At 33.7% G+C, this 19153-nt stretch overlaps 1 protein-coding gene across 1 annotated transcript in view; it reads right to left on the bottom strand.

Moving 5' to 3' along the window:
• PCDH15 (protocadherin related 15) overlaps positions 1–19153 on the bottom strand; it is a 965496-nt gene that overhangs the window by 241905 nt on the left and 704438 nt on the right. The window contains exons 16-17 of the mRNA XM_064374141.1: positions 11019–11098; positions 2222–2315 (exon numbers count right to left, since the gene is read on the bottom strand). Of these exons, the coding sequence (XP_064230211.1) occupies positions 2222–2315; positions 11019–11098 (174 nt within the window). The remainder of the gene's footprint in view (positions 1–2221; positions 2316–11018; positions 11099–19153) is intronic.

A 19153-nucleotide genomic window follows, 5' to 3' on the forward strand; every position in this document is an offset into this window, starting at 1 on the left:
AACCCACTGTGTATGCCCACATATAAATATATCCCTAAAATTATATAAATGATAGAATTAACTGAATAAAGTTTTGTTTGAAATCTAGATGTTTTTTACTCTACTAAGATTCTCATTATAAACCTTAGAAAGAAAAACAAATTTACTCAAAAAATCAGAATTTTAAAGCAAAATGAAACCTGAGTGATTACAAGAATGAGGAAATAAGAGCCTAGAAAATTCCAAGTGTCCTGTCCAAGGAGAATTAAAATATACAAATAAATTACTGAACAATGAACTAGAGAGAACAAAACTACTAATTTTAACCCAGAACTTATTTTGGTTTTAAGTAGGCAAAAATATTATTAGTAGACTGTGACTGTTTTCCTTCCATCCATTCCTTTGTCTAAGAAATTTTATTTTTAAGGACAGTCTTAAAATACTCTTGCTAATATAACTGTCATTAGTTTCTGATTTACAATGTGACATATTTCAAAGCTATGTATTATCCTTTCTCTTTTTCTTATTCTAATGGTTAACCTGAATGCACTTTCTTAATTTCACTTCACTTTAATTATACCTCTCACACTATGCTAAATAATTTCTCCTTCTCCTGCTTAGAATATTTTCTCTCATGTATTGCCTAGCCAATTTACCCTCTAAACTTTCATTATAAGTCAAGTTCTTCAATAACTTCCTCTAGAAACTCTCACTGACTTATTTACATACATCTAACATAGACATACTAAAATAATTAAGGGCAAGCCAGGTCGCATTGGCTCACACCTGTAATCCAAGCACTTTTGGAGGCAGAGGCAGGTGGATCACCTAAGGTCAGGAGTTCAAGACCAGCCTGGCCAATGTGGTGAGATCCTGTCTCTACTAAAAACACAAAAATTAGCCAGGCATGGTGGCACATGCTTGTAATCTCAGCTACTCAGGATGCTGATGCAGGAGAATCACTTGAACCCAGGAGGCAAACGTTGCAGTGAGCCAAGATCACTCCATTGCACTCCAGCCTGGGCAACAAGAGTGAAACTCTCAAAAAATAAAAATAATAATTAAGGGTCATTGCCTATATAAGAATTAACCTTAGGTTGTATTTACTTTTCTATCACCTAAGTATGTACTATTCTCCCCACTGTTTTCTAAAACTGTTTTATATATTTTATTTTTTATATAAAATATTTTGTTTTATTTTATTATATAATATATATAAAAATAAATGAATACTTTATATATATAATAATATATACAGAACAGTTTTAGAAAACAGTGAGGATAGCAGTAGGTACTTAGATGATAGAAAAGTAAATAAAACCTAAGGTTAATTTTTATATATTTTATACATATAAATATATATATTTATATTCTCCCTTGAGAAATCATCTGAAGGGACCTGGAGATATGTTGCTAGTTAAATTGAGTGAGCCTTGCTTATCAATCTGTAATGGGTTTGAAATTATTTCTAGACAATAGCATTGAGTTGACACATAAACTCCCCCTCCTCCAAAAAAAGAAACACCTAACACATGGTATAGAAATGGTGAACAAATTATTAACAATGGTAATATTACAATACATAGAAACCAGGATGCTGGCAGTTGTGGATGAGACAGTTTGAATAATATAGACAAATTATTTTAAAGCAGTTAAGAATGCCTAAGAATTTTTTTTTTAATTTTTAAAAGTGAGCTTTAGAGAAAATAGAATTTATCTTCTTTAGAATTATGAGCCCATTTAAATTACTTAGGTAACCAAGAATTACTTAGGATTCTGACTGCTACTTACAAATGCCCGTGGAAGCAAGTAAATCACTCTCCTAGTGCTTAAAGATATTTATCCACAAAATCCACTACTCCTCTCTGACCCTTAAAAAATGACACTAAATGGAACAGGTCCAACATGGTAAACTGCCAGAACACATTTCATAGTGTAGTGCAAATGACAGACACAATGGAATACCTGTTAGAATAAAGGAGATTTCATTTTCCCTACAAGTTAGGTGAGAATGCTGATCTCAAGTATCCGTTCTGTCAAGTCAAAGGCTGCAGCATATTAACACATTCAGAGTATAGGTGAATGTATTAATACCCTGTTGGAGAAAAGAGCACCACTTCTAGTAATTATAAGAAGTTGCTCCAGGAGAAAAATATTAATTCGTGTCTGTAATAAATTGTTTAAGACTCTCTCAGTTGCTTTAATACTATTTTTAAAACCCTTTCCCAGGAAGCATACTCACCCCATCTGGCCTGCCATCCGAAGCTGTGATGATCAGAATGTAGCGATCAGTGCTTTCCCTGTCCAGTGCTTTCCCTAAGGTTAGAATCCCCGTGCTGGTGACAAAACAAACAAAACAACAAAAAAAATAAGACTAACAGAGATATTACATCACAAGAAGAGTCTTCTTAGTATAGCAAATTACTTTTGATAGCTTTTTTTCCCCTCTCAGAAATCATAGTTTGAATGTTTTAGATGTATAATACTAAGATTCATCCTGAAAATTGATAAAAGCTTTTAAGCCTGTCAAATTTCTTAGCAGTTATCTGTGAGTTACAAAACTGACACCGAACTGATTTCCTAGCTTCCAGGAAATAAAACATAAAACAACTGTACTTAATTCATTCTAGGAAGAACAGTGACTATCTTGTTTTCGATTATTTCAAGAGAAAGGACTTCATTATTCCTTAGCAGTTTCAGAATTCTTTGAGACGAGGAATGGTTTCTTATAATAATCTGTGTCACCTTCCAATTTATGTTACACATATGTTCATTATGAAAATGTTAAAACTCATCTAAATTTTATCTCTGACAAACTCTATGGATAAAAGTTTTTCTTTTTTCTTAATTTAAAATAATAGAGGCCCCTTGTACAAAATCTGAAAATAGAATTTTTAAAAATTATAGAAATTGTTTTTTTGCAATATTTCTTTTTGTACTTTATTATAACCACATTTAAATATATGATTGTTTCAGAGGAGGAATCATTCTACTTATTTTTTATTTTTTAAGAAAACATGATTGAATTAGAATTCATGTTCTCACTTTATAATTTTTTTAAAACCCCTTTTGTGGATAAGCTAACAACTTTAGTATTTTGTTATTCTTTGGAAATTTAGCTGTTTCTTAATTTAACTGATGTATAATGGGAGATTAACAGAACTCGGGAAAATTCTTGCACTTAGAATACTTTTAAGACTTACTCCTTACCTTTGTACTATTCAGAATAAGTGTTTCCAAATATTTAAGACTTTATTCATCCATGTAATTTATTTTATAACAGTTTGACTATTTGTATTGCTCTCTAACGCAGGTTCTACATTTATTTCTTAGATTTTACAATCTGACATTGTACATATTTTAATTGAGCCTAACAGGCATCCACTGCAGAGAAGAGTTTATCTGAATATATAAGATATTAAAATATTTATCAATTCCAAAACATAAATTGTTTCTAATGGATAAAATGCTTTCATTTTAAGGTAAGTGCTTTTATTGTAAAGAGAATTTAAACAATTCATATCACATATGGTAGTTGAGCAGAAAATCTCAAAGCCAATGAGTCAAACTCAGAATCACAGTTAGTCCATTTGTTTATTTTATTCTGATGGTTGACATGGACTTTTTAATAAGTTCTGAACATATGGCATGCCCATGAAAAACTGACTTTGCTTCCTGTACATTTTTAAAATGTTCTGTCAAAATAACTGAAAACCAGTTCCCAGAGCATGTTCACAACAATTAAGTTTGGACCAGCTTTCTACAGTACAGAAGGTCCAGATAATCCCATTTTAAAATGACATTAAATGAGAAAAGTAAGACATGTATTTCATCTGAGGCTGATTCACAAGTATCTTAAGAAATGGGAAATCAGAAAACCTAGCCATAGTATAATAAGAGAAAGAAAGAAAATTGAGTTACCATTTTCATTTTGTTTCTTCCCTCAGTTTAATTCTCTATATTCCTCCTTGCATATTAAATTAGAAAATTACTAAAAGGTATATTGTATATTTATGATGAATTACAAAACTGTGACAACTGAGTTGATTCCCTAGCTTCCAGGAAAAAACATAACAAAACTATGTTTAATTCATTCCAGGAAGAACACTATCTAGCTTGTTTGAGATTACTTCAAGAGAAAAGATGTTATTCTTTATCATGTTCAGAATTCTTAGAGACAAGTATTAGATTCTTTTTTTTTTTTAAAACCTGAATTTTTTTTATTGCATTTTAGGTTTTGGGGTACATGTGAAGAACATGCAAGATTGTTGCATAAGTATTAGATTCTTATAAGCAATCTATATCACCTTCCAATTGTATATAGTATTTCGAATATATATATATATATTCTATACTCTGTATATACTATTTAGAATATATATATATTCCAAAAGTACTATATACTGTGTACAATATAGTATACAGTATATTCATACTCAGGGCCATTTTACACACAAACAGCTAATTGTCTATGGTCTGGTGATTATTACTGGAAGTAGTTTTTACATAATATGTGGATTCAATGTTGTAGGCAGTTGTGTGGTATATTTGGGGAATGCAGAAGGGGAGAAAAATAGGCACTGTATTTTGAGATTCATAGCTGAAAGTCTAGTTTATGGGTACACATGTATGTCCCTTTATTAAATCTGAGAAATAGCTCAGAAGAAGTCTTATTAGCAGCCAGATGGAGGCTATCAGGCCAGGATACATTGGGGTACATTTAGTAATGCAATATACCTTGTAAGTTCATATATTAAAAACACATAAGCTTCTTCAACTGATGAAACATCAATAATACTGCTACTTAAATTATATAGGATTGACAATACATTTCCCAGGAGTGATGTCAGTAGAAACAGAGAAGGCAGCTCCAAGAAATGGTCTCATCACAAAACATCAAAAAATCACAATTAAGCAGAGAACTTCAAAAGCAAATTTGATAAAACTCTGGAAAACAGTCACAGATTTACAGCAACTCGATGAAGGCAGATTTTTTTTAAAGGTAAATCAAATATGGTAGAAGAACTTTAAGGCATTTTGACTTGTCTTTATTCTACCATCTCACTGGCTCAGAGTGGCCTTGAAAACATCAGTGAACATTCCCAGTATGACACCATGTATTTCTAGAGGGAGCAGAGCTATCCTTCTTCATGAAGAACTGTGGTGGTCTATTCTAATCTGTCTGGAGAATGCCTGAAAGAGTGATACATGGCATTTATCTTTGTTTTACCAAACTTGGAAATCACTCAAAGCAGAAAGACAGTGGACATCCCTCAGAAACATTATAAGGCACAATGCATCTATATGGTCAATTGATTTTCAACAAGAATGTCAAGACCATTCAATAGGAAAAATAGTCTTGTCAACAAATAGCACTAGAACACATGGAAATCTGTATGTAAAAGAATTGTTAGACTACTTCGCTTCATGAACAACTATTAACTCAAAATGGATCAACAATCTAAACAAAAGAATTGAAATCTGTAAACAACTCTTAGATAAAAACTAGAGGTAAATATGAATAATCTTGGATTTGGTCATAGATTCTTAGATATGATACCAGATCACAGAAAGCAAAAGAAAAATAGATATACTGAACTTTGTCAAAATAAAAAAAAAAAAAAACTTGTTCATCAAATGACATTATTGAGAAAGTTAAACCACATATACAATGGGAGAAAATATTTACAAATCACATATCTGATAAGAGTCTTATTTCCAGAATGTATAAAAGATTATACAACTTAACAGTAAAAATAAATCCCAATTTAAAAATAGGCAAAAGACTCGAATACACATTTTTTTCCAAGGAAGATACACAAATAATCAAAAAGCACAGGAAAATATACTTAATGTCATTAGTCATCAGGCAAATGCCAACCAAAACCCACAACCAAGTATCACTTCACACTCACTATGATAGTTATATTTTTTAAAATGAAGCAAATAAACCACCACTGCTAACAACAACAAAAATTAAATGTCAAAAATGTGAATTAGAATCCTCATATATTGCTGGTAGGAATATAAAATGCTTCGATCACCATGGAAAACATCTGACAATTCCTCAAATGGTTAAAAACACATAATTACAATATGCCCCAGTAAATCTACTGAGTATATACAAAAAAAATAAAAATAAACAAGAAACTGAGCACAGGTTCTTAAATACACGTAGATATATGTTCACAGCAGTAGTATTTGTAGTACCAAAAGGTAGAAAAACAGCTTAAATGCCTATCAGTTAATGAATAGGTAAACAAATTGTTGTATATGCATGGAATGGGATATTATGTATCCATGAGAAGTAGTGACCTACTTACACATTGTGCAACACAGATGACTCATGGAAACATTAGGCTACAAAAAAAGCTAAACACAAATGGTCACACATTGCATGATTCTATTTGTGTATAATATCCAAAGTAGGTAAATTTATGAAGCCAGTACACAGACTGGTGGTTGCCAAGGGCTAAGGGAAATAAGGAATAGGGGGCAACTGCTAAAAGGGTTCAGTTTTACATTCCAAGTGATGAAGCTATTTTAGATGGAGGTGGTAGTTGCGTAAGTTCTGAATCTCCAAAACACCACTGAATTGTTCGCTTAAAATGGTTAATTTTATGCTATGTGAATTTCACCTCAATTACATAAATTATGTTGCAAAGAATTTTTTATCACCAAACTTTTGTGCTACATTCCTGAAATACATTTTACTTGACATACTTAAATTCTTTTAGACAATAAGGTTTGCCTAACCATTAAAATTGTGTTCAAAAATATTTGAAAATTTATCACCTGTAGTCCAGCTACTTGGGAGGCTGAGGTGGGAGGATCACATAAGCCTAGAGGTTTAACATTGCTTATTTATTTAGCATTCCTGTCTTAGTCCATTTGTGTTGTTATAAAGGAATGCCACAGCTGGGTAATTTATAAAGAAAGTAAGCTTATTTGGCTCATGGTTCTACAGGCTGTACAAGAACATAATGCCAGCATCTGCTTCTGGTGAGGGGCTGAGATCACTTCCACTCATGGCCAAAGGTGAAGGGGTGCTGGGGTGTGCAGAGATCACATGGTGAGAAAGGAAGCAAGAGAGGAGGGGTGGTGCCAAGCTCTTTTTTTTTTTTTTTTTTACAACCAGTTGTTGTGGGAACTAATAAGCAATCATTCATTCATTACCACTGGTACCAAGCCATTCAGAAGCAGTCTTCCTCCATGACCCAAACAAAACCCATCAGGCCCCATCTTCAACATGAGGGATCAAATTTCAGAATGAGGTTTGGAGTGTCAAATATCCAAACTATAGCAGTACCTGGATTGTTCAAATCCTTGAAAGTTACAGAGAAGTGGTGGTACAAATTTTTGAACATAAATCTCAGAAGTTTCAAAGAAGGTAGCAGTTAAAATGTCAGTAACTTTTCTCCGTTTCAAATGCATTGATATGTATTGCTAGACAGTGTACAGGACCCTGAATTAAGAATGATCATCGAAAGGGATCAGGCAACCATTACAGGGACCTGTTCTGCTTGAGCTTTCCTGGAAGCAGTTTGTGTCTTAAGGAAATGTCTGTCCAGGTTGACCTAAGATCTTTAATATTAAGAATTGTTGTCAATTTAGACTAAAAGGATTTTGCACTGACATAATTTTACACCTTTAAGAACCTCTGTGACCCAACTATTATCTTTTTCATTCCAAATGCAGAGATGAGAGTAGCACCAGAGATATAGGAAAGCAGTGCATTTAGATGATTCCTTTGGCAAAACCAATAGTTCACTAGATTTCACAATTAGCAGTTGAAAAATCTTTTGGCATCAAGAGAAAAACAGGAATAGAAATTCCTGAGAGACATGGGCTTCCTGCTTACCAGAGCAGGTGAAAACTTCATTGTTGTCTTTTTCTTTTGTTGACATCTTTGTTAACATTTTAATTCAGATATCATAAAATCACCCATTTAAAGGGTACAATTCAATGATTTTTTCGTATAATCACAGAATTGTTCAATCATCATCATAATCAATTTTAGAACATTTTCAACACTGTATCTATTAACAGTCACTCCCCATTCTCTCCCACTCGTTATTTTCAGGCAATCATTAGTCAACTTTTTGTCTTATAAATGTGCCTGTTATGAAGATTTCATAAAAACGAAATAATATGCACTCTTTTTGTGACTGACTTATTTTACTTAGCATATTTGCAAGATTCATACATGTTGTAGCATGTTTCAGGACCTCGTTACCTTTTATTGATGAGTAATATTATATTATAATAAATAGGCAACATTTTGTTTACTCTGTCTGTAGACAGATATTTGATTTATTTCCACTTTCGTGCCATTACAAATAATTCTTTTATGAACTTTCTTTGTGCAAACTATTATGTAGATGCATCTCTACATTTCTCTTGCATATGAGCAGAATGATGGTTTATGCAGTAACTGTTTACCATTTGGAGAAAAGGCCAATTCTCCAAAGTGTACTGATATGGCTTGAATCTGTGTCCTTGCCAAAATCTCCTGTCGAATTGTCACCAGCGTAGAAGATAGGATCTGCTGGAAGGTGATTGGCTCATGGGGGGCAGTTTCTCATCAATGGTTCAGCAAAAGCCTCCTTGGTGCTGTTCTCTCAATAGAGTTCATGAGATCTGCTTGCTTAAAAATGTGTGGCACCTCCCCTCCCTCTTTCTTCCCCCTGCTCAGGCCATGCAAAGTGCTGACTCCCTGCTTTGCCTTCCATCATGACTGTAAGTTTCCTAAGGCTTCCCCAGAAGCAAAGCAGGTTGCCAGCATCATGCTTCCTGTATACCCTGGAGAACTATGAGGCAATTCAACCTCTTTTCATTACAAAATACTCAGTCTCAAGTATTTCTTTTCTCTTTTTCTTTTTTTTTTTTTTTTGTACTGCTTAGTTGCCAGGCTGGAATGCAGTGGCACCATCTCGGCTCACTGTAACCTCTGTCTCCCTGCTTCAAGCAATTCTCCTTCCTCAGCCTCCCAAGTAGCTGGGATTACAGGCACATGCCACCACGCCTAGCTAATTTTTGTATTTTTAGAAAGACAGGGTTTCACCATGTTGGCCAGAATGGTCTCAATCTCCTGACTTCATGATTGACCTGCCTCGGCCTCCCAAAGTGCTGGGATTAGAGGCGTGAGCCACTGTACTCGGCCTCAAGTATTTCTTCATAGCAGTGCAAAAACGAACTCATACATGCACATTTTACATTGTCACACAAATTTATGCAAATTTCAATTATCTCCGCACTCTTGGTCATACTTGGTTTTACCATTCTTCTTCACTATAGACACTGAGTATGGATGAAATCAAATTTCTTTATAGTTTTAAATTGCATTTCTCTAATGACCATGATCAGTGATCATAACCATATTTCCATGTGCTTCTTGGCCACTCACATATCCTTAAGAAATGTCTATTCAAATACTTTGCCCATTTTTAATTAGATTATTTTTCTTTATTATTAAGTTGTAACAGTTCTTTATGTATTCTTGAGATATGTTTCCGATCATGCACATTATTTAAAAATATTTTCTCTCATTGTGGGTCATGGTGTTTCACTTTAGGATGGTGCTCCTTGAAATACATTTTTAAAAATTGATGAGACCCAATTTATCAATTTCATCAAATTTATCGATTTTATCAATACTTTGTGCATTTTGTGTCATATCTAAAATATACTGCCTAATCCAAATAATGAAGATTTACTTGTGTATTTTCTTCTAAGTGGGATGTAGTTTTATCTCATATATTGCAGTTTATGATCCACTTTGAGTTCATTTTGGTGAATGATGTGAGATAAATATTCAAATTCATTCTCTTGCACGTTGTCCCAGCTTCATTTGTTGAAACAAAGTTCTTCCCTGATTGGATTATCTTTGCCCATTTTTTGAGAATCAATTGACCATAAATACTAGAGTTTTAAGTCTGCCCAGTGACTTACATGTCTATGTTTATGCTAATACTACACAGCCTTGATTAAAATTTTTCTTTAACATTTTTATTTTCCTTAATGATGATTGTAAACTGTAGCTAATTTACGATTTCTACATCCCTATGGGATAAAAATGAAAACAGTTAAGCCTTTTTATTTTTCAAATAGTGGTTTACTTATCTGTGAAATCTAAAGGTCTGGAAAACACTGTTTTTGCCAATGGTATTAACTGTTTTAACTCATGGTTGTAAAATTCCATTCAACGTGAAATTGGAGGTATTTCTGAGAAGACTAATTGACCAGCGCATGGTCCTCTTGTTTTGGCATTCTGTCCCACATGTTCCTGAAACTGACGTGGCAATGTATTCATCTGTCTAAGTTTTAACTTTATAATCGTCGGCCAAGTTTACATTTCTATTCTTTCAGAAAGTAAAAGTACACAGGAAACATCACAGAAGAGTCAAGCACAGCTCCTTAGAAACCAGACACATGTGACAGCGGAACTTCCCATTGAAAGGGGAAGGAAATGATCTCTCTGAAGCTCTAAATGGTTTTTAATGCCTGCTCCCAGTTTTCTCAATAGTCATCATGAGCAATACCTCAGATGTGTTCAGAGATAAGTAGAATGACCCTGATCTAGAGCTCAAAGAAGTTTGGCATGAACATGTATTTTATTTCATTTTGCTTTTTTTCTTAATTATGCCTGTTAATCAGAAATTGAAAAATGTGTTTGTAACACATTTTGCCTACAAGACTCCCTTTGAACAAACAGTTTAGTACTAAGTAACCCTTTGTAGTAATGTCCTTGTCATTATCAGTAGCTGACAACTTTAAAAGGGTCTCATTAATCCCAGTTAGGCCTTCAAATGAAATATTTCCACCTCAGTGGATTTTACTTAGTAAAAATGTTAAAAATAAACAGTCTCCTGGATAAGATTTCTGGGCCCAGAATTATCCTCTCAGCTACCATTAACATTCATAGAAAACAAAAAGTAAAGTACAACAAACAGCTGAAAGCCTCTGATTAGAAGTCTGTTTTCTTGCTAACAGTACGTTGTTTTACATTTTTTTTAAGTAAGAAATTATTTTTAACTTACGTTTCTGAAAGATTAAAAACTCTCTGAGGATCTCCATTCTCAATGGCATATGCTATTGAGTCTCCCTCTCGATCAGTTGCCTTCAGAAAGAAAACATAATTCAATTATCAAGTAATTGATATGGCTCTCATTCAGTACAGAGTAATATAACAGTTTGAAACTGAATGTCCATGATACTCTTAGAGAATAAAGATTAAGGCATGGCCTAATGGCAAGGTGTAAAATTAAACATTTTATATCTGATTCATTTCTGAATATGTAATCTTACCTGGTGTGGAAATACAGTAATCATTTTCCCAAGGTTTACTTATTTAATTAACTTAGTGAATTTATTTTATCTGTCTGTTTATAATTTAAAAGCCGCTAAACTCTATATATACATTTTCTGTGTCAATAAATTGTTTAATGCATATTCTTTTATTTTTCTTTTCAGAATACATCAAGATAATAATTCAAATCAGTATAACTTTCTGGTTTAAAATCCTGAATTAAGAGCTACAAAGCATGACTTCAAAACTGGGCTCCAATTGTCCTATGTGATTATTTCTGTTTATCCATTTCTACAACGAGGACTTTATAACAATACAAATGTTAAAAGATGTTGAGAGGTTTAATTGAAATAATATGGTGTATCAAGGCACACAAACTAATATCTGGTACATTGTAAGCTTTCAATAAATATTAACCTTTTTGTTGGTTTCTCTTCCTTTCAACACCAAAGTCAGAGAAGAAAACATACAGCTTTGACTTTGAGTTCTGAGTTTCTCTTGCCCAAAATAAAGATGCTCTTGTTTTATGGCACTGAGGTCTAGAGTTTCACCTTCAAAAACATCCAATCGTTCTTTTTCCAGTGAGCCATTAGATTCTCTTATAAAAGACATGGATAAAGAAAGAAATCTGGATGCTATCAGAGAGGTAAGAGGAGGATACGCCTAAGCATGATGCTACAAAGGGGAGAAATATTTGATAAAGGGCCAGGTGTATTTTATTTTTAGCTTACTGGCCTGGCAGAAACACCAGCCCCTCCACAGACAGACACTGCCCTGCAGTTAGCAAGACCCAAGAGAGGGGTAAGTATGTGAGTTTCTTTCAATGACTGGATAATAACTGTCCCAGCAATAAGAGGCTGAGTGTGAAATTTCCAGTCTAGATAGTCAGGGATGTATTGTGCTTAGTGGTAGATCTGCTGGCTTTGACATGGATTACACAGTCCTGCTCATGGAACATCCTTTTCAGCTACCACAGTGGTTGATGGCCAGAAGCCTCTCCTGGACCCCACAAACTACAGAATCAAGGGCCAACTAAAAACAATATTTCAGTCATCAATAAACTACTGAATATTGACTATGTGCCAGGTTTTGTCAGAAAAGCTTTGCAAGATGATTTAATCTGTGTCTCAAAAAAGTGATATAATTCCTTCACATGGCTACTATGACATGATATTGTCCTGCTTTCAATCCTCATATTATCAACTGTAGTTCTGTATTTTCCTTTGCTGATTTCTCCTCCTTTATAAGACTTATTTTATATCAAATTGCTCCAAAGTTTGGCCCTTGAACTTCACTTATTTAGTCATCTCATTCAATAGTGTAACTGTAAATACTATCTATCTGTGGAAACTGTCATATCTCTAGGCTAATCCTTTCCTCTGGATTTCAGACTTGTATCCAACTGCCTGCATGGATCCACAATTAGACGAATAACAAGCCTCCCCAACTTAAAAGGTTAAAAACCCCAAATCTAGATCTTCTCTCCATCTTGACATATCTCAAAAAATAAAATAAATTAAAACAATAATGTACTGTTTTCACTGCTTCATCATCTCAGTAAATACCTGCAGCTCCATCTTCCAACTTTCTCAGGGTTCATAGCTACATTTTGACTGCTCACTCTTACTCTCCAATGCAACCTATTAGCAGATCACGGCATATTTGTCTAAAATATCTGCTGTATCTGGCTGTGTCTGAGTTTCTTCTCCACCACCATCTTCCTTATGGACTACGGTAGTAACCATTTTACGAACAGTGTTAGTTCTTCCCTTATATCCTCACAATAGTCAATTTTTAATTAAGCAGACAAAAGTAATTTTTTTCCAGGCCAATATTTTACTCCTTTGGGGTAAAGTCTATTGCTTTCTCCCCCAGCTTCCCACCCTCCCCATGCCACACACTCTAAAATAAAATGGAATAAAAATAGTTAAAAAAAGAAGAAGGTAATAAACTAGCTGGGGTAAAATATGTTTGAAACACTCCACGTTAGTCAAAATCCAAAATTTTACATTTCATTAAGTTAATCATAATGGAAGCCTAAGAGTAGAAAATAAGCAAAAGAATTTTTAAGAATACACTCAATAGGATTGATAGTAGATGCTTGATATTTTTCCCTTGTATTCTGTTCTTTGCTAGACAGGAATTAGGAGAAATAATTAAATGGAAACACAAATAATTACACTCAGCTAACTTTTTGAAGAAACAGAGAATTATATCTGGAGATCTTAACTTTAAAAAGCTTACACTGATCTTTTTCTGTTGTTTTTCTCTTGGTCAATAAATTTTACTTGTTATATTGTTAGATATTATCAAGGTATTTTTGTTTATTTATTGATAGGTCATTGCTGTTTAATTTTTTTTATTGAGAAATAATTTACAATCTTGTGTTTCATAAAAGCCAGAAGAAATGCATTCTGAAACAAGATAGCTTCATGTAAACAATTTCAAGTCTGGTTTAATATTGAATCTTTTATTGTATCAGATCTATCTAATATTTAATATCCTTTACATAAGATGAGAACACTGTGAATGTTGTGCTGTTTTATTTATATTTCATTATTTTTATGTTAATTCCTTTCAATCCCAGAGGTACCTTGAAATATTTCTTCTGTTTTATTTGACCATTCAAATACCTGAGGCTTTTAAGGATTGTGAATGTCAATAATTTGCCTAATTCATTCTTACGTGAGTTGTGCCCATACTGGAAACTTTGAAGACCTAGGATTTAAAAGGAAATTCTCATTTGATTTCTTACTTCCTTTTATCTTTTCATACGATCCTTTATTGTTGTTCCAGGCTCTGGGGTGGTATAATAATTAGGAAGTATTTACAGTTTTTTCAGCCAAGAAAGCAAAAGGAAATGGTGTAATTCATATCAAAATTCTGCAATCTATCCATTACAAGTGTTAGCACTTGTATAGACAATATTTATTTGCCAATGTCTAAAGGTGAGAAATGATGCATAAAAGGAATAATTGAAAATATCAACAGAAGCATTTACCCTTCAAGTATTAGGATTATGTGTGTATATGTGAGATAAATATATTTCTATTAGCAACATTTAAATATGTTTTCTATATATGAATCTAACCAGCCATCTCAAAATAACTGTTTACAATGTGTCAAAAACTACATTAAAATTCTGCATGTCTTGTTTCATTTAAACCTAAAAGTAACTTTCCTGGTAAATAGAAAATGCATATGACTTCAATTACATTACTATTTCTGCCATCATTCCAACCAGATTTATCTGTACTTTACTTAATTGAAAGATACATTTTTTAATCTAGACATAGTAATAACTGTGTCATCTTGAAAATGGGAGTATAGGTTTAGTCACTATTTTCCATAATATAAGAGATAGAAATTGCTTCTTCTTAGTGAAAAAACATTTTATGTGTTTATTTTTGATAAGTCAAATCCAAGTCCCTTCTTTAAAATTTGAGATGAGTATAATAGGTTATCTTTCTGAGGCTTATTTTGTATTTACAGGAAACATTCTGGAGCCAGCTACCTGGATTGAGCCTCAGCTGTACCATCTCTTCTCAGACAAGGCACTCAAGTACAAAATGAGGACACTACTACTACTATTTACAGTACTCACTCATTAATTCAAAAAATATTTATCGAGCAACTACACTGTGCTAAGCCCTGAGGCTGCAGCAGTAAACTACACACACAAATATCTTACCCCTTATACAGCTTACATGGTAGTGGGGAAAATGAATTTTAAAAATTAATTAGAATATATTGTTTTCAGATCTTTATACATATGGCTCAACTACAAAATATTTCACAAAGAACATACGTGGAGGTCAGGGTGAGGATTTACACTCACATAGAAGTGATCATGACAGACTTACTGACAATGTGAAATTTTGGCAAATGCTTTTAAAAGGTGAAAGAACAAGTCATGTGGAGAAGAACATTCCAGCAAGAGGGCAGAACAAGTGATAAAGGCCATGAGATAGAAATAGGCCTAGTGAGTTTCAAGAACAGCAAGGAGGTTGTCAGGTCTGGAGGCAAGCATGTGGAAGGGGAGCTCCTCGGTTTACCCTGACCACTTCAATAACTCAGGTTAAATGACTAAATGATGTGTATTTTGGATAGCTGGCAAGTAACGCACTTTAGCCACTGGTTTGCTAATATATGTTTAATAATATGGTGAAGATTAAAGCAAATATTTCCTTTATTTTTTTATTTTAAATTTGCTTGAAGAACAAATGATTCCTTTACAAATCAAAGCAATTACTCTTTCCAGTCCACACAACCAGATTACTTGCTGCATCTGACTTGGAGTCCCTGATTTTTCAGAAGCACCAATAGGACAAAAACGTATTTATCCAAGGAGGCAATGTTCCTAGACACTGGCAAATGGAAATATTGAAAAAGAAAACAAATTTTCTCTAAACTAATATTCTGTTCATGTTAAAGATGAACACAGCCATCAAATACCATCTGGTAGAGTGCACTTTATGTGCACAGAATGATTCTACACATTTCACAGGACATTAAGACAAAGTAACTGCCCTTAGGGATTCTAAAATAGATAAAAATCAATGGATTTGGATGATCTTTTCTCACTTAGGCAAACAAGTTCTGATTTATGTTATTAAACTACTTGAGAGCAACAACTAAAGCTTTCAATTCAGTACAGCAATGTTTCAAAAAATGTATACATGCACTCCTGGTGTTACATTTTTTGGCCTTTAACAAAATGTTATTACAATATTTATAAATATATTTAAATAAAAGTTAATGAATATATTTATTCATGTCAAGTACTGTTATTTTGTCATTCACAATTATAATATAAAATGTCTTTTTGAAATAAGTATAAGATCAGTTTATTAAATATTCCGAACAAAATAAGGTGATCAATATGATATAGAACATACATATAACACATATGAAACTTGGAAATGTAGCTAAGTCTAGAATTACAAAAATATAAATATGCTCAAAAATAAAATGACGTTAGGAAATTGTACACAGGAGAGCCATAAAGCACCTCTTTTCCTTACAATATTGGTATGGATTAATGATCTTTTGCCCAGGAGGCCAAATAAAATGCCTTATGCTAGGAAAGCATAGCAGAATCCCTGCTGGCAGTGTTGAAAATAAATCGCATTTAAAAGTGAGTATATATTTCTTTGCCATATCTAGAGAAATTTCTTTAAATTAAGAAGTCCTTAATAGGAAAAATATCTAGACTTTTGTTAGATTTAGGGAGACTCTATGAAGGCACAGTCTTAAAAAATTTTTGTTGTACAAAATGGGAAGCTTTGGAACACAAAGATATTTAATCCATTCTAAAATAAGCCTGCAACTCTAATTTTTTCCAGGGCTCAAGGAACGATCAAGCAAAAGAAACTTATAACTAATATAAGTATTAAAAATGACCCATTCAAATAATAGTTACCAGTTTTATCCCTATTACATATTAAGCAATTTGAGTATCCCATCTCATTTAATCCCCAAAGCAGTATTATCTGGAGAGTACTACAATCCCTATTTTACAGATAATAAAATATTAAGCTTAAAAATTAAAGAATTTGCCAAAATTTAAAAACTGTAGAATCATAATTCATATCCTGTGCCTTCTGAAACATTCTCTATCACGAGCAAAGTCCCCTATGTCCTAAACTTATCTCAACGTTCCCTTCACCTGCTTGCTTGAACCAACACCAAGCTCTACTTAAGAACCCTCATTTCCCTATATCCCTTTTGATTTGTAAGCCTCACAGTAGCCTTCTTTTTTCTCAATGGCACTGTCAGATTATTCTTCTGGAAATACCCCAGCTTTAATTCTTATACATAAGCATTATACTGTATTAACTGCTACTTTTCATTGTTAAAGTCATAGTCTACACTATTTATCATCCCTTTTGTTTTTTGCTCATTGTCAGTCTCCCTCATTGTCTGTCATTGTCAAGATCATGGTGCTAGCAGATCTCGTGCACCTTTCCTGGTCTGCAGACAGCTGTCTTCTCATTCTTTTTTTTTAAAGACAGTCTCAGTGTGTTGCCCAGGCTGGAGTACAGTGGTGTGATTTCAGCTCACTGCAACCTCTGCCTCCCAGGTTCAAGTGCTTCTCCTTCCTCAGCCTCCCAAGTAGCTAGGAGTACAGGCACTTGCCACCAGGTCTAGCTAATTTTTTTTTTTTTTTTGACTTTTAGTAGAGGTGGAATTTCACTATATTAGCCAGGCTGGTCTTGAACTCCTGACCTTGTGATCTGCCTGCCTCAGCCTCCCAAATTAAGTTGTCTTCTCATTCTGTACTTACATGGTAGAAACAGAGGGCTCTGGTTTCTTCATCCCCATGAGGGCACTAATGCCATTCATGAGGACTCCACCACTCTCATACCCTAGGTACCTCTAAATACCAAATGTCCTACTTATAAATACCATTATGTTGGGGATTTTGGCTTCAATATCTGAATTTTGGGGGAACACAAACATTCAGTCTATAGCAGATGTCAAAATGGCTTTTCAAATACAGTATAGCCAATATTGAATTACTCGTCCTCTACTAGTCTTTTTATTTTAAATAATGACAAATCAATGTTTCCAGTTGCTCAAGCTGTATCTTAATACCTATTCTTAACTTCTACCTCCAGTTCCATATCCAATGCATTAACAAATCACATAGTTTTAGCCACCAAAATATATCTATTGAAATCACTTCTCATCATTTTTGGAAAGATCACTCAAGGCCTGGATTGGACTGATAGAGGATATCAAATAATCTCCATAATTTTTCAGAGGCTTCCTCCAAAGACCATCTTCAATGAATGATCCAGAATTATCTTTTGTTAAATTTGGTTGATCATGTCACTGCTATACTCAAATTCTTTCAACTGTACTTAATTTCATGCAGAGTAATTGTATCTATCCCTCTCCTGTTACTGAATGATTTCATTTCCACTACTGTCTCTTTCTTTTACTTTACTCTGTAAAGAGGAGAATTTTTCTTCTTCCTCAGACACACCAGGGAGGTCTAAACCTTGGGGCCTTGCCTTTCAAATAATTTTCCTCAGATACCACTATGGCTCATCCTCTGAGCTTATTCAACTCTTCACTGCAAGGTCACTTTCTCTGTGAATTAACCACCATCAAATTGTATTTTCTCATGCAGTTCCTCTCTAGCTTTCCTTCTATTGTTTTCTCTATAACAGCTTCTAAAATTCCACACAACTCACATATATTTTGTTAATTTTCTTCTCTGTTAGAATGGAACCTCCATGAAAACAGAAATTTTGTCTTCCTCATTTACTGTAATATCCTAGCATTTTTAGTTGTGACACAATAAGAGGTTAATGTTTATTTGTAATTTGGTCCTTGCAAAGTTATGTTTTTATGATTATATTATAATGAGAAAAATTAATGAGAGAATTTGGTAAAAATGAAAAAGGAAGGTATTAAGAAGATATGGGTCTCTCACTGCTCCTGTTTTCATTGTGAAGCAGGAACATGCATAACTCAGGAGGGAAAGGCATGGGATACTATGGCCTCTTCCTGATTTAGAAGACTGAAGGATAAACTAAGTCCAGGAAACTCAGTCATAGCTCTGTTCTGTGTATGCACATTCTTCCTCAGTATCATAAAGGGCCTTCCTTAGTACTTCCTGTGACTGGGAGATGAACTTTAATGCACTGAAGGAAGTATAGCATTTCAATTGTGTCCGGTATTTGAAGCAACCGAATTTACAGTAAAACAAAACAAAACAAAAACCCCCACATGCTTTTTAACTATTGTATATACTCTGTGTGTCTCTATTCATTGCTTTCAAACTTGACAGAGAAAAGAAGGGCATGCGTGTGTGTGTGCATGCATGTATGTGTACATGTATGTGTTTGTGTGCAC

This window comes from Aotus nancymaae, unplaced genomic scaffold (assembly GCF_030222135.1).
Source record: "Aotus nancymaae isolate 86718 unplaced genomic scaffold, 86718_ANA_hifiasm-v0.15.2.pri h1tg000010l, whole genome shotgun sequence".
Taxonomy (NCBI): domain Eukaryota; kingdom Metazoa; phylum Chordata; class Mammalia; order Primates; family Aotidae; genus Aotus; species Aotus nancymaae.